The sequence below is a fragment of the Quercus suber genome, unplaced genomic scaffold (assembly GCF_002906115.3).
Source record: "Quercus suber isolate HL8 unplaced genomic scaffold, Cork oak 2.0 scaffold_784, whole genome shotgun sequence".
NCBI lineage: Eukaryota > Viridiplantae > Streptophyta > Magnoliopsida > Fagales > Fagaceae > Quercus > Quercus suber.
The window spans coordinates 201,326-217,306 of record NW_027070220.1 but is presented as its reverse complement, the minus strand read 5'-3'; the positions used below and the strand labels follow the sequence as shown (position 1 = coordinate 217,306).

General features: G+C 33.4%; 1 protein-coding gene across 2 annotated transcripts; it reads left to right on the top strand.

Moving 5' to 3' along the window:
- The first annotated feature begins 1,232 nt into the window (after positions 1–1,232).
- On the top strand, positions 1,233–6,545 carry LOC112006277 (protein LOWER TEMPERATURE 1). 2 transcript variants are annotated; one of them, XM_024038562.2, is made up of 6 exons: positions 1,233–1,471; positions 3,650–3,695; positions 4,294–4,420; positions 5,703–5,773; positions 5,955–6,058; positions 6,242–6,545. In XM_024038562.2, exons 1-6 carry the CDS (start codon positions 1,352–1,354, stop codon positions 6,275–6,277), a joined length of 504 nt encoding a protein of 167 aa, XP_023894330.1. In that variant the 5' UTR covers positions 1,233–1,351; the 3' UTR covers positions 6,278–6,545. The 2 variants fall into 2 exon arrangements, with proteins under 2 accessions (XP_023894330.1, XP_023894331.1); XM_024038563.2 differs by having other exon boundaries at positions 6,162–6,270.
- Positions 6,546–15,981: the final 9,436 nt, after the last annotated feature.

The window sequence follows — 15,981 nt, the reverse complement described above, 5'->3', positions numbered from 1 at the left end:
TAACAATGTTTTTTTAGATAGTTTCAAACAGTTTTTTTTTCCTCCCCTTCTCTCTCACATTAGTCAAATATAATACAACTTCTTATTCTTTTTTTTAATAAAAATAAAACAAAACTACTTTTTTTACTCTACCTTTCTCTCACGTTAGGGTTTTAAAGAGGAGGGGAAATTTTGTACTTTTTAGTTATCACCTCTATATAATCAGTTATAATAAAATGACGCATCTTTTTTTCAAAAAATGAGCATACACTATCTTTATTTAGATATATCTTACACACATTTAACACTTTTTTCCCCCTAAAAATTAGTACACGCCATATCTATTTAAATATATCACACACATGTTTTTCCTAAAAATTGGTTTGATATTGTACATTTCTCTTCTACATTGACAATTCTAAAGTCAAATGTTGAAGAGGAATCATTACCACCAATATTATTGTGTTCATATTAAGTTCATGTTGAGCTAGTTTGATGTATTCATTTATTTCATTTTCAATAACTCACTCTATACACCTTTACGATTTGAGTGGAACCATGGAAGAGTATTATTTTTTGCAATAAATGGTCAACATGTGAGTGGAAAATCCCCAAAATAAAAAAGAGCCTCATCACATAATTACCTATCAACATCCAATTGGTCTAAACTTAAAAACAAGAATGTACATGAGTACATTGGGAAATTTCAATACATAATTAGGTTTCTTAGATAATTAATCTATTATCTTATAAAATAGGATGATTAATTAAAACTAAAATTCATAACTTTAATATGTTTTCAATTTAGACTATTTAAACTTGCCCAAGATAAAATTTATACTTAAATTATAATTATACTCCATAACTTTGACATTTTTTCAATTTAGTTCTTTATGCTTTTTTATTTTTATTTTTTAATTTCCATTCATTTTCAATGTAGTCATTTTGTCCACCTCTATTCAGTCTCCATGATTAAGTTCTATACTAAAATGACATTGAATGGAATAATAGATAAAATGTATAAATTAAAAATAGATTAAAGTTAAACAATTGAAATGGAAAAGAAAAAATTTGAGAATTGGCAATAAATATATTATAATTTAACTTAATAACTAAAATGTTATTATAAAATTTTAAAATTATTATAAAAATATTGTGAAAATCATTTTTTTTTTTTATTAAAGAGGAAATAAAAAATAAAAAAAAGTCCACTCCCGTATAAATAGCGAAGTGGAGAAGACGTGTGCTCAAATATTTTGTCCCATAATAAGCACTTTGGACAAACTTGGACTCACCCTCTCTCTCTCTCTCTCTGCTATTAGATTTTTCTTTTCTTTTCTTTTTTGGCTTAAATTTCATTTTTCAGGCGCCTATGGAGGGCTCGACCTCACAGCCGTCCGATTCGAATCCAACGGCTCCTGGCGCTTCCGAATTCCTCGCCGGCCTTCCCTCCCGTGGCCTCTTCTCCTCCACCGTCATCTCCTCCAATCCGGTGAACACTCTCTTTAAACCTTCTAAACCCTTCAGATTTTTTTTATTTTTTATTTATTTTTATTTTGGTCTAAATTTCTGTTTGGTTGCCGAGAAAGTATAACCGAGAAAATTTTAGAATTTTTGTACTATGGGGCCACCAGAAATTTAAAAAAGAGAGTCATTTACTACTTAGAGGGTTTAGGGTTTAGTTTTGATTTAATTTTGCTGTTAGTTTTATTTATTTTGTTGCTTGTTAAGAAAAAAAAAATCTGTTTGGGAACTTTGTTGCTTAGGTTGTGTGTGAAATTAGTTACTTGTATAGTTATGGGATAATTGGGTTTTTTTTTTTTTTTAGTTTTGTTTTGTTTAGCATTTGATTTGGTGAAGTGATTATCTTTTGGGACACTTGAAGGTTGAAAACAATGCAAGTTATTTCAATGTGTGTTGTGCAAATTGTGAGAACTGGGTAGGTATGGGTCTGCGAGAATGAGCGAGCATACGGGCTATGTTTGTGAATTGATGGGAATTGGTTTAAGTAAGATCTGGTTGTGAATTGAATTGGGCTTTGACTTTATAGAATAAGCATTGAACTCTGCTGCCATTGTTGTTGGTATAACTTCACTGAAGATTTTGAAAAGTGTTTTATCTATGGGATATGGTTTTTGAGTAATGGAGATGTTAGAGATTGAATATAGTCTTCTTGGTGAATTAGAGAATAGAGAGGGTTACTTTCTTCACTTCTTCTTTTTATGGTTTCTTGAGGCCTTAAGGCCAATTAGTTGATTTTGTTTCTTTTATTGGGATTGTTATTGAAGAATGCAATTCTTGCACGATTGAACCTCCATCAAGAAAGGTGTAAATATGATTTTTTTTTTCTTTTCCCAAAGCATGTTTTGCTTAGATGCGTCTTGCGCAGTCAGTCATGGTTCTTTTGCTGCATAGTTGCTTTCCCAGTGTGACTATATGAGCAGGCTTTCAAGAAGTTGGGGAATTGGTTGGATCCTAAGACTTCTATGCATTCTTTATTAGGATTTTTTTGGATTTGGTACTTGTAAGAATTTTATATATTTTTGGTTGTTCTATGCTTCTAGCTTTATTAGTTGTTCTGCTTAAGAAAGATGGGGCCTGCAGCACCCAGATGTTAAAACATAATTATAGTTCCAATTAAATTTTGCGACAAATATCATAAGAGGTTGGGAAGTAATTTTATAGAATCTATTATATCACAAAATCTAGAACTTCAGTGTTAGAAGGAAGAGGGGAAATAGAATAAGGGAAGAAGTGGCAGCACCGTGCATTCATGAAAATAAGTAAACTATGCTAATAGAGTCTTGTCCCTTGATAATTCCAACGGTGAAGCTCACAAGTTATATGACTTAAGGACCAGCTTCTCACATCTATAAAGTGGATACTGTATAATCAATACATGTCAATTGAGCTATTTCCAATAGCACTAAAGGGGAGTTGCTTCAGGAATCTGCAAAATTTTGCCCAGTTCTCAATGCACTCCCCACCTAGGTTCTGAATACTGATTAAGGTAACCTTCAACTAAGTTCATTTTGAGACTGGGCTACAAGCGAGAGAGAGAGAGAGAGAGAGAGAGAGAGGGCTTTGGAGGGGTTGCCACTTGCCTAAAGAGTTTGCTGATCTCTAAGGGATTATGGGGTGTAGTTATGCATGGACCTGATGTTGCTTTTGGTATTCTTTTTTATGGAATTAAATATTAGGAGTATATTTTAAATAAGGTTATGGTTGAGGTGCTGGGAGAAGAATCTGGCCTTGGTTTTGCCCAATCGTCAAATGTGTGAATTAGTAGAAAGCCTTTTAATGTAGAGTCTTTAAAGTCTACTTTTTGCCACTAGAACTGAACATCTTATAATTATTTTCTCTCTCTAGGTCCTGTTTCTGATTTGATGGTTAGTTCAGAAGTAGAACTTGAACTAGCTTGTTTCTCAAGTAAAATCATGTGTTTTTTAGTACTTCCCGCACTTAATTATAAGATAAATAAATTTGAATGTTAATGCATTATGATGGTACTTTCAGTTTCTGCAATTATTCATGTCTTTTTATTTATAACTTCTTGTTGTTCTGGTATGGTTCTTATGTGTACATATTTTGGTCATTGCTACAATTTTCCTCTTAAATCCATTAGACTCTCGCTTCAGGAGCATTGAACTTGTCTTTACGTTTTGTGCAGGGAGGGATGAGAGTATATATTTGTGACCATGACACCGCACCCCCAGGTCTCTTCTTCCTCCATGTTTTCTATATGTCACATTACATTGGTGATGAAATTTTAGAAGTTTGAAATAAGAAATCATTAATGGTATTTTGAGGAGATTTCGTTCTACCAATATTAGAGATAAGAGAAATAAGAAATGGATGCTCTAACTAGAGTTGCTTATATCTATATCTCCATGCCAACAAACTCTAGATCAATCAGCAACTCCTCCCATTATAAGAGCAAGGTGGAGGGTGAGGTTGTGAGATCAAGACCCAAAGGGTGCTTTAGTAACTTACCATCAAAAATAAATAAATAATCGTAATTACAGAAAATTTTAGACAACATGTTACCAAGATGATGTTTGATCTCATATATTATTTCTATATTCTTCATGCCTTTTTATTTATTTAATTATTTAAACAAATTGAAAGAAGTAGAAAATAATATATGCTGAAAATTTATTACGGTCCTCTGGATTGTTGTCTCTTGTTTTCATCCACATTTGACACATCAACATCTAGATTCTCTGAAAAAGTGGCTGTCAATATAATTTTACTTCATTTTGAGATAGATTTTATCATGATGTGAAAGTTCTGACTCACTTTCTTGACATACAGAGGGTCAACAGATAAAAACAAACCAACAAAACATATTGATTAGATCACTCATGCTTAGGAAACAGAAGGGCGAAGCTAGTTCAAAGGATGTGAAGGGTGTAGCTTCAAGTGAGGCTTCTAGAAAGAGGTATTACTACCACCTCTCTTAGATGAATAATATCTGTTGTGTCTTGATAAAAGTTACTCATGTTGTGTGTGTGTTTCCTATTTAAATTTTCAGATATGTCTGTGCCATTTTTTTGAGGATATTTTTTTATACTTTTCTAATCACTTTTGCTATTAACGCTCTGTTCGTTTCGATGAAAAATATTTTTCCAATGTAAAATATTTTACATGTAAATATTTTACTTGTAAAATATTTTACTGTAAAATATTTGCAAGTGTTGTGACCTAAATATTGCAAATATAATTTGGCCACCCCCAGCCACCACATACCCAGCCACCACGAACCATTGCAAAAATATACCCACTGTAATCCCCTTCCATCAGCCACCACCATCTACCCAAACACCCAAGAGCCATCAGAATCACCACCAACCACCAAATCACCACCAACCATTCAAAACACAGCCATCAAAACCACCACCAGCCACCACCAAAGCTTCAAAAAACTGCCACCAACTTCCAAAAAAAACAACCATCAAATACCAAATCATCACCAACCACCCAAAAAACAACCATCAACAACCCATAAATCCAAATCAGAAAAGCTAAATCACCCATAAAACCAGATCAAAAACCTGAAAAGAAAATCCACAAACAAAGAATCTAATATGAAAATCCAACAACCCAGCAAATCTAGCAGCAGCAAGATCAAAACAGCCACCAGCAAGATCAGAGCAAGATCGGAACAGCCACCAACAACCCGATGGACTTCGTGAGAGAGACAAGAGGAGGGAGGAATGGGAGTCGGTGGTAGTGCCAAAGGTGGGTGGCGCCGCTGGTGGCCAGCTTCGGTCGGTGAGTGGCTCCAGTCGGTGGGTGGTGCTGCTGTTGGGTTGCGCCGGTCAGTGGGTGGCACCAGGTTTTGGGAGAGAAGGTTCAGGTTGAGAAGGAGAGAAAATTGAGAGGGAGGGAAGAGATAGCATGAAAGCGAATGAATAGCTAGCCTGAGAGTTGTCGGGTGAGAGTTAGAGAGAAATTGTAATATATTTTACCAAAATTTTAAGTGTAAAATATTTTGCACAAATTTGCTTAGATTGATTTAGTTGACTGAAAATATTTTACTTTTGACTAAATGTTTTACTGCAAAACAAACACGGTTTTCCTGCAAATATTTTACGTCAAAACAAACGGAGCGTAAATGACATTAGTGATTATCACAATGCATCACTTACTCATGCTTGGTTACTGGTGTGCAAATTCGATCGTCTTTAGTGTGATCGCCTATCTTCATTTTATCATTTCAGGGTTGCTGAAAGACCTTCAGACAGCAGAACTTCAGCTAAGAGAGCCAATAGTCAAGGTGGTTCTCGACAAGGTAAGCTCTGGTGCCTCTTTTATTGGGTCATCTATGTATGGTGGATTTGCATATGTGTACCCCTATAACCATAAAAAACACAGTGTGGCTTTTGATATTGGCAAGTTATATGAATTCCATATTAAGTTAATTGTCTCATTATTCATTCTTATCATAAATTTTATGTCTGTTGGACTTGCAGAAGGATCAAACAGTCAAGCATCTAATAGGGACTTCCAGAACTTCACAGTGGAGAGGCTTCGTGCCCTTCTGAAGTCAAAAGGTCTTTCCCCTAAAGGAAAGAAGGCAAGTTTTAATACAATTTAGTCTGAATCCAGCTTAGAATTCTCCCTTGAAATTTCATCTTGATGCAAGAATGGGTTGTTTATAGTGTTTGTTCCATTGGCAGTTGTGAACCCATCATATGGCATGCCCTGGTTGATGGTTATGCTACCATGTCTTCATTGATGCATGAAATTACATGTGCAGGATGAGCTGATTGCGCGCCTGAAAGGGGCAAGTTGATAAGCGCATAGTAGGAAGGAGAGAGAAGAGATGAGATTGGAGAGACAAATCAGCCCTCCATATTTTCACATCCAGAGCAAGTAGCTTGTTTGTTCTATTCGATGTAACATAGGATTAGCTTATGATGGAACTAGTTCTGATCTAAAGGTAAATCAGCAGACATTGCATTTTGAATGGTGCTGTATTTTTGCTTTTATTCCAAATGTTTTTGTATAAACTACCATGTGTGTACTTTTGTTCAGTTTTTACTAGAAATTTGATACATAGAGATCTTATCTAGACAACTAAACAAATTGATAGAAAAGGTGTACAACTCTTACCCGTCTTTTAATGATTTTCAAGTACTTGGATCATACCGTTTTCAAGTTTATTTATAAGTCAAGCAAGCGCCAAGTCTGATGCCTATGACCGCTCAACTAGAACCTCTTCCCATTTAAAACGGGATGTTTTTTTTTTCGACTCATGGAAGCTAAAATTACATTGAAATATAAGACCCCAATATGAAGAAATTAAGAATAGAGGGGCGAATTTGCATATCCAAAGACACAATCATAAGTCCACGATATTTATCTATAATCGACCAAGGGGAGCCAGGGTGAAACCGAAGGCCCACATTCACATCTCCAAAGCTCAAGGCCCACTCGAAGAAATTTTTTAGAGAAAGTATATGTTTGATAATGATTGGTTGCAAGACTGATTTTTTTGAAAGATAAGGAAAGAAGAGACGCTAGATGGACATACGTAAAAATTTCATGTTTTAAAGGTGATGAAATACTATTTTAAGTGAGATAAAGCCATAAAGGGGAAATTTTGTAAAAATGTCTCTTCAACTTAGCTAGGCTTTGAAACTTTCCAAAAAGACAAAAAAGATCAATAGGTATGTGATATAATTTATTTCAAATTTTTAGATCAATATAATAATGTAATATAAGATCAAAATTATGGGACCCTCATCTATATGGAGACTTAGGTAATTGCCAAAAAGGTGGAACCTGTATTGCGTAAATTCAAGTAGCTCTTCTCTTTTAGTTTATCAAAAAAAAAAAAAAAAAGTAGCTTTTCTCTTTCTCATTGTGTGTTAAGAGAGAGAGAGAGAGAGAGAGAGAGAGAGTTGAAATTATAAAATGAGATAATTGATAAGGAAATCTAATAAATAGAGAAATGGTAATTTGATACATAAAATGGGTAAGGGACACATTTGGATGAGTGGGTCGGTTTGATTGGCTTTGCTCACCCCTAACCCAAGTTTGATACTTGATTTTATTTTCATGATGTACAAGACTCGTTCATTGCAAGAAAAATAATACAAATATTAGATATAACTTTTAAGAGATACTTTCTTTGACTTTGTTCACAAACTATATGCGTTATGCCTTATAAGTTGCAATGTTACTTGAATTGCCTTTAGTTCCCATTCTAATTTCATCTTGAACTTGAGTTTTCAAATTCTTTTAATCAAATTTGTCCTCTCTCTCTCTCTCTCTCTCTCTCTCTCTTTTTGGATGTGTGGTGGTGTTTTGGGTGATGTGTTCGTTAGGTAGGCTTGAACCCACATTTACAATTCTGTCGGTCACTAAAATAACACATGATCATGGTCCTTCTCCCCTTGAAATGGTAACTTGTTTTCCTCTCTAGAAAATGGTTGAGATAGCGAAAATCTTGGAAGAGAGCGACTGAGCAAAGAGAGACAGAGATGGAATAGAATTTTGTTTTTGTTTCAACCAAAGGTCCAAAAATGTGCTTAGTTTCACATATTTTACACACAATCAAGTAAAAAAATGAAGACTTTGGGTGACAAAACAAAATGATACTAGCCGAAAGTCACCATCTAACCCATCATACACACATGATTAAGTAACTGACAAACATTGGCATGTTCCAATATGAAAAATGACATAATGTTATGTTATATACTTATAGTCATGTGATAGCTAATTAGTAATCGATGAGATTTTTTTTTTTCTTCAACAGTACAATTTTGACATTATGTGCAGTTAAGTGCATGTCCTAAAAAAAAAAAAGTAATAGATATGTGATAGTTACGAGTATTTTTTATTTGTCTAAATTTTTTCTTTGTAACTCATAAAATTTTTGAACTGTTTGTAAATAAGTGCATTCTTAGGCTCTGTTTGGTAAGAGAAATTTTGTTTTCAAAATAATATGAAACCAATTTTAAAAAAATTGAAATTGAAACTAGTTGTTATATAATAATTTTTACATTATATGTGTTTGGCTCCCACTTTTAAAAACAATTTTCAAAATACTAAAAAAAAATGATATTTGGGAGACCATTTCTATTTTTGATTTTTTTTTTAAAGAAAGTTTACAAAAAGTGACGTGTAGAATTTTTAGATTACTTTTTTTATTTTTTATTTTTTATGATGATAAGGGGATAAAGCTTTTTATTTTTTTTGTTTTGTTTTGTGGATAATGATGAGTTTCAAATTTGGAGCATGAGATTTTTTTTTTTTTTTTTTGTGATAAAGATAAGCTCCTTAATTTTAGAGATAGAAGAATTTAGGCTAATCTGTGGGGTCCATTATTTTCATTTTATTTACAATTATGCCATTAAAAACATTTTCTATATCTCGAAAACACTTTCTTAACTGTTTGCAAAATCCTAGTCTGAACAAGAAAAATAGGATACAATTTTCTGAAAACTGTATTTAGAGAAAATCTTCCAAATAATATATTCAAACGTGAGATCCACCATTTTATAGTTTGCAAAAAAAAAAAAAAAAAAACTATATTTAAATCCTCTTATTAAACAGACTCTTATATTTTTTTCTTTATAACTCATAAAGTTCTTAATCTGCTTGTGAATAAATACATATAGACTTTCTTTTTCATCTTCTTTTTCTATTTTTAAATTTAAAAAAAAAAAAATCCCAATAGATAAGAAAGAATTTAAAAAAAAAAATTATTTTGAGAAGAAGATAAGAAATAATTAAAATTGAAGAATAACATGCATTAAACTAATTATACGATGTTTGAGAAGTGAAAAGACAAGGTTTCAGATATGGAATCTAGGTTTGGGCCCGCAGCCCATGACGCCAACTGGCGGACAAGTTGCTAATTCTACAGAAGTAGATAGCAAAATAGACTAAATAGTACAAGCATGGTGATGGTGGTACGCGTGTCAGCATTACGAGGCTGTGCCCTTTTCGCCTGTTTTCACATTGTGGAAATGTGATACCACCCAAAATATCAAAATTTTCCCTTTAATTCCTTGTTACGTTTTTAAATCACTTATCATGATTTTTTTTTTCTTTCTCTTTCTGGCTCATAATAAGTGGGCAAGGAATTTGAATTCAAGGTTATCTTGGATTCAAATTCCTTTTCCCACGTGCTGTAAGGAACACAAAAATCTTGAGAAAAGTGATTGAGAAACGAAATTTATGGAATGAAAGGGAAATTTTGATATAATGGGTGTCATGGTATAGAATGTTATTGAGTCATAAAACTCAACAATCGTTTTGTCATTATCATGATTCAACAATGGTTTAAATTAAAAAAAATAAAAAAATAAAAATTGACGGGTCTGCTCAACGTCATCATTAGAATTTTGTAAGAATGAATTGGAAGCAATAATTATGAAACCAAAAAATCCTTTGTTAATGGAAAAGTTTAAGATTACATAATTTTTCACAACTTCTTATTATAACTGTGGTGTGACAGAGTGTAATTGGTAAAAAAAAATAGTAGGTCCATGTGTAAGTGATAGTTAACCACTTACAATTTGCCACGATAGAATTGTAGTAAAAAATTGTGGAATAATTTGTAGTCCTAAACTACTCTTTGTTAATTGTTATAGTTAAAAGATTAAGTCCAAAACATTCTCAAAATATAAAATTTTTAATAAATTCAAAATAATGCATCTACAGCATTTTCACAATATTTTTATAACAAATCTTAGGTGGTTAGTTGTTATTAATTCTAATTTGAATCTACTACTTCAATTACTTTTTTACCCACTCGAAATAGCCATTAACTATCTACCATTTAGAATTTATTGTGAAAATGTTGTAGATATAATATTTCTCAAAATAAATACATATCTTCTTAACTACAAAGGTAGATATATTTTTTTTCTCTCCATCCCTGTTTTTGCATTTTGTTCACAAGAATACCAATAAGAAATTTATTGTTATTATTATTATTATTATTGAAACCACAACACTGACCATGAAAATTTAATATATGTCCGTTAGGAGCATGGTGCGTTGGAAAAAGTTTCAAACTAACGTCATGTGATGCTTGTAGGGGTGTGCTCCTTCAAGTCACACGTTTCAACGAAAAAATTATTGTGTTATGATGTGGATAACTCTAATGTACCCAAAGATGCTCCCCCACCATGTTAATTTCAAGTTTAAGTGAGCAGGGTTAGTGACCACATGCACAAGACCCTTTTTTGTTCATAAAAATTATATATATATATATATATAGAGGAAATGCAATTGGTATTAGTTTATTAATTCCACCAATAATAGAGATATAAAATTTTCACAAATGCTTTTATTTTTATTTTTTATATATAGATTATAATTAGTGCATAATAAAAAAAAGTGTCAATACTAAATTAAATGAAAGTAATCAATTTAAAATTTACAACCTTTAGTAAATTGTAAATTAATATTAAACAAAAAGAGTTTGTATCAAGATAAAGTAAAGAAGAAGAAAAAAAAAAAAGAAGACTTTTATATATTTATTTGTTTGTTTGTTTTTGTGTGGTTGGAAAGATTGATATGATAGTGAATTGCAATTAAGAGTTATGGCCCAAGTCACCTCAAGGTTTTGAGACTTTTGGGTTGGGATCATCTTGAGGTCCCTAGTAGTTATCACGCTTGAGTTGATTATGGCTAGAACCTTCTTTTGTCTCTGACTCTGAATAATTTTAAGTGATCCACTGGTCCTCTCCTTTCTCTGTCATAACAGCTTCGAAAGTAGGGCGCCGAAGTGAGACAGAGGAGTCAATGTCTGGTAAGGAGGTGTTAGACGAGTGGTGGAACTGAATACTAGCAGTATTTTTTCTCATTAAAATAGTCCCACGTGACTGTTAGCTTACACACGGCACATAATTCCGGCTGTTGATCATTTGGACCATGGAACCGACATTGCATGGCTAGATAAGCTTCTATCCCAAATACGATACGGACGCGGACACGGACAGAGTTTGGATATGGATTCAAATCATATCGTAGTGCAAAATTAAATGTGTTTGGCATGACTTTTCTTCTTCTGAAATAAATTTAAAAAGTTCGGATTTACTTATATATTGCTTAAAATTTTAGAAGAAGAAATACTTTCTGCCACTTAAATTTATGAAAATTTATATTTTGATTTCCTAAATATGGGATTGGTTTCATCTTGCTGCTCAAAATATGCATTATTAGCTCCTTAAAAATGCTATATTTAAAGGAGCAAGAGAGAAATTTAAATGTGTTTCGCATAATTTTTTTCCTTTTGAAAATCGTATCTTTGACCTTAGAATTTGGGATAAGTTTGTAAATTAAAGAAGTTCGGATTTACCTATGTATTACTTAAGATTTTAGAAGAAGAAATAATTTGTATCGCTGAAACTTACAAAAAATTTTATTTTGATTTCCTAAATATGGGATTGGTTCCATCTTGCTCCTCTAAATATAGCATTTTTTAGCTCGTTAAAAATGCTAATGTAAAGGAGCAAGATGGAAATTTAAATGTGTTTGGCATAATTTTTTTCTTTTGAAAAATCATATCTTTGACCATAGAATTTTGAGATAAGTTTGTAAATTTAAAAAGTTTGGATTTACCTATATATTGCTTAAGATTTTAGAAGAAGAAATAATTTCTACAATTGAAACTTACGAAAAAAATTTATTTTGATTTCCTAAATATGGAATTGGTTCCATCTTGCTCCTTTAAATATAACATTTTTAGCTCCTTAAAAATGCTAATGTAAAGGAGCAAGATGGGAATTGAAATGTATTTGGCATAATTTTTTTCTTTCAAAAAAATCATATATTTGATCTCAGAATTTGGGATAAGTTTGTAAATTTAAAAAGTTTGGCTTTATCTATATATTGCTTAAAAAAATGCTATATTTAAAGGAGCAAGATGGAAATTTAAATATGTTAGGCATAATTATTTTTTCTTTTGAAAATCATATCTTTGATTTTAGAATTTTGGATAAATTTGTAAATTTAAAAAGTTCAGATTTACCTATGTATTGCTTAAGATTTTAGAAGAATAAATCATTAATTTCTATCACTAAAACTTACGAAAAAATTTATTATGATTTCCTAAATATGGGATTGGTTCCATTCTTGCTCCTTTAAATATAACATTTTTAGCTCCTTAAAAATGCTAATGTAAAGGAGCAAGATGGGAATTGAAATGTATTTGGCATAATTTTTTTCTTTCAAAAAAATCATATATTTGATCTCAGAATTTGGGATAAGTTTGTAAATTTAAAAAGTTTGGCTTTATCTATATATTGCTTAAAAAAATGCTATATTTAAAGGAGCAAGATGGAAATTTAAATATGTTAGGCATAATTATTTTTTCTTTTGAAAATCATATCTTTGATTTTAGAATTTTGGATAAATTTGTAAATTTAAAAAGTTCAGATTTACCTATGTATTGCTTAAGATTTTAGAAGAATAAATCATTAATTTCTATCACTAAAACTTACGAAAAAATTTATTATGATTTCCTAAATATGGGATTGGTTCCATTCTTGCTCCTTTAAATATAACATTTTTAGCTCCTTAAAAATGCTAATGTAAAGGAGCAAGATGGGAATTGAAATGTATTTGGCATAATTTTTTTCTTTCAAAAAAATCATATATTTGATCTCAGAATTTGGGATAAGTTTGTAAATTTAAAAAGTTTGGCTTTATCTATATATTGCTTAAAAAAATGCTATATTTAAAGGAGCAAGATGAAAATTTAAATATGTTAGGCATAATTATTTTTTCTTTTGAAAATCATATCTTTGATTTTAGAATTTTGGATAAATTTGTAAATTTAAAAAGTTCAGATTTACCTATGTATTGCTTAAGATTTTAGAAGAAGAAATCATTAATTTCTATCACTAAAACTTACGAAAAAATTTATTATGATTTCCTAAATATGGGATTGGTTCCATTCTTGCTCCTTTAAATATAACATTTTTAGCTCCTTAAAAATGCTAATGTAAAGGAGCAAGATGGGAATTGAAATGTATTTGGCATAATTTTTTTCTTTCAAAAAAATCATATATTTGATCTCAGAATTTGGGATAAGTTTGTAAATTTAAAAAGTTTGGCTTTATCTATATATTGCTTAAAAAAATGCTATATTTAAAGGAGCAAGATGAAAATTTAAATATGTTAGGCATAATTATTTTTTCTTTTGAAAATCATATCTTTGATTTTAGAATTTTGGATAAATTTGTAAATTTAAAAAGTTCAGATTTACCTATGTATTGCTTAAGATTTTAGAAGAAGAAATCATTAATTTCTATCACTAAAACTTACGAAAAAATTTATTATGATTTCCTAAATATGGGATTGGTTCCATTCTTGCTCCTTTAAATATAGCATTTTTAGTTCCTTAAATATGTGCTTGATTATCTTTTTAAAATTTTAGGAATTAAAACTTGAAAGGGACTAAAAATGAACTTACACTAAATTTTAAGGACCACAAGAATAATTTACCCTAATATTTTTGTCACTTTCATTTATACAAGAAGAAGGAGATTCAAACTCAAATTTTGGAAAGTAACTCTACATCACTAAATCATAAATACTATATGTGGGGGGAGAAAAACCCAGCCCAGCTTATTCGGCCCAAGGCCCTAAAAGAGGAACATTCTTCATCCGAGGAGATGAAGCCTTCAGTCGGAAGCCCACGCCAATGGGGGATGCCTGGAGACGAACACGTATACCATCCGAGGAGATGCTCATACGTCCGAGCAGTCATGAGTCCTCGGATCCGAAGAGGTTTGATCAAACGCGAGTATGGGAGGTTCAAGTGATCTATTTGACAAGTGTAAGGAGGGAGAGGAACCTCGAACACACATGAAGATAACAGCAACAGGGGAATATCAAGGAGGCGTACTTCAACCACCACATTTAATGCCCTGTACCTACCTTTCTGGCCGCATTTATGTGGACAGGACACCTGAACGGTGCTTTCTCAGCTACCGCCACTCACATAAGGCTAAAGGTGGGATGATGGGACATGTACTCGAGTGGATGCCTGGATGATGAACAAGTGGACGGAGGAGATGTAAGAAGGTAATGCTATATAAGGGAAGGGTACCTCTGATGGAAGGGGATCGAAAAACAGGAGAGAGAAAGGGTACCTTAGATGGTTGTAGCTCCAGCAATTGTAACCCTTGATTATCAATGAACAACTTCTCTTCGGACAGAGTACTCATATTAGTCCGAGAGCACATTAATTCAACTTCTCTCATTGGTGTTGCTGTTTAATACTGTCATTTTCATTATTTGCCTAGCCCTTTCGCCCACTCTCTACAAAATTTATTGTTTTGGGCTCAGAGGGTTCCAAATCCATACCTCCTTGGGCTTGGGCCGCAAAAACTGACCCTACAATTGGCGCCGTCTGTGGGGAGAGCTTGTGCAAGAGTGAAAACAACAGTTGATGATGGCGGGACAAGGTGAACAGCAAGCAGAATCCAGGGCGTCCCAACACATGGACCATTTCGCCAACCTGGAGGGAAGGCAAAATCGTGAGGGTAGCGTACACACAGTGCGCCTTAGCCAGGGCCAATCGCAGAGCGGAATTCACATGTCCCATGCAAAGGGGAACCGCGACTTGCAACTGGAAATAGAAAAACTAAAGAGAGAGCTGCGCCATGCAAAGAGGAAACGGGCTTTCTCGATGATTGAGGATGATCTTGATGATGAGCGAGATGTCTCTTATCAGCACAAATCCAAAACACCAGCCAGCGAGTCCTACACTTGTGAGGAGGAATCCCATCGTAAGAGACAACGTAGAAGTCCATCACACGAGGACATGGAGAACGATGCCATGAACAGGGCTTTGAACCAGATATCTGAGTCGCCTTTCACGCGCAGGATAGAGGGGGCTAGACTCCCTCGGCGTTTTAACCAACCAACGTTCACCATCTATAATGGTAAGACTGACCCCGTGGAGCATGTGAGTCATTTTAACCAAAGGATGGCTGTCTACGCCAGAGACGAAGCCCTGATGTGCAAGGTTTTCCCTTCCAGTCTAGGGCCTGTGGCCATGAGGTGGTTTGACGGTTTGAAGGCAGGCTCCATCAACTCCTTCAAAGAACTCACTCAGGCATTCGGTTCCCGTTTTGTTACATGCCGAAGAGCGGTCAGACCTGTTTCTTCCCTGCTATCCTTATTCATGCGGGAAGGTGAATCCTTGAAGGCATACTCAGATAGGTACTGGGAAATGTTCAATGAGGTGGAAGGTAACAATGATGCAATGGCCCTCAGCACATTCAAGCTCGGCCTCCCTACTGATCACGGTTTGAGGGCGTCTCTATCTGGCAAACCGGTTGCAAACGTGCGTCAGTTAATGGACCGCATAGAGAAGTATAAGAGGGTTGAAGAAGATCAGCAGCAGGGCAAGGGAAAAGACAAGGTTATCTCTCAGGAGAGGAGGGATTCGCGGTCGGACCGCTACAATTACAATAAACCGCGAAGGGATTTTGCCGGGCAATTGGGATCGATGAATCCTCA

What these genes read in the sequence shown, in the direction of transcription:
- LOC112006277 (XM_024038562.2), top strand. Translation starts at nt 1,352, where the DNA reads ATGGAGGGCTCGACCTCACAGCCGTCCGATTCGAATCCAACGGCTCCT. An exon ending in CCATGACACCGCACCCCCAG is followed by an intron (nt 3,696 to 4,293) that starts GTCTCTTCTTCC and finishes CTTGACATACAG; the next exon opens with AGGGTCAACAGATAAAAACA. An exon ending in TTTCCCCTAAAGGAAAGAAG is followed by an intron (nt 6,059 to 6,241) that starts GCAAGTTTTAAT and finishes TTACATGTGCAG; the next exon opens with GATGAGCTGATTGCGCGCCT.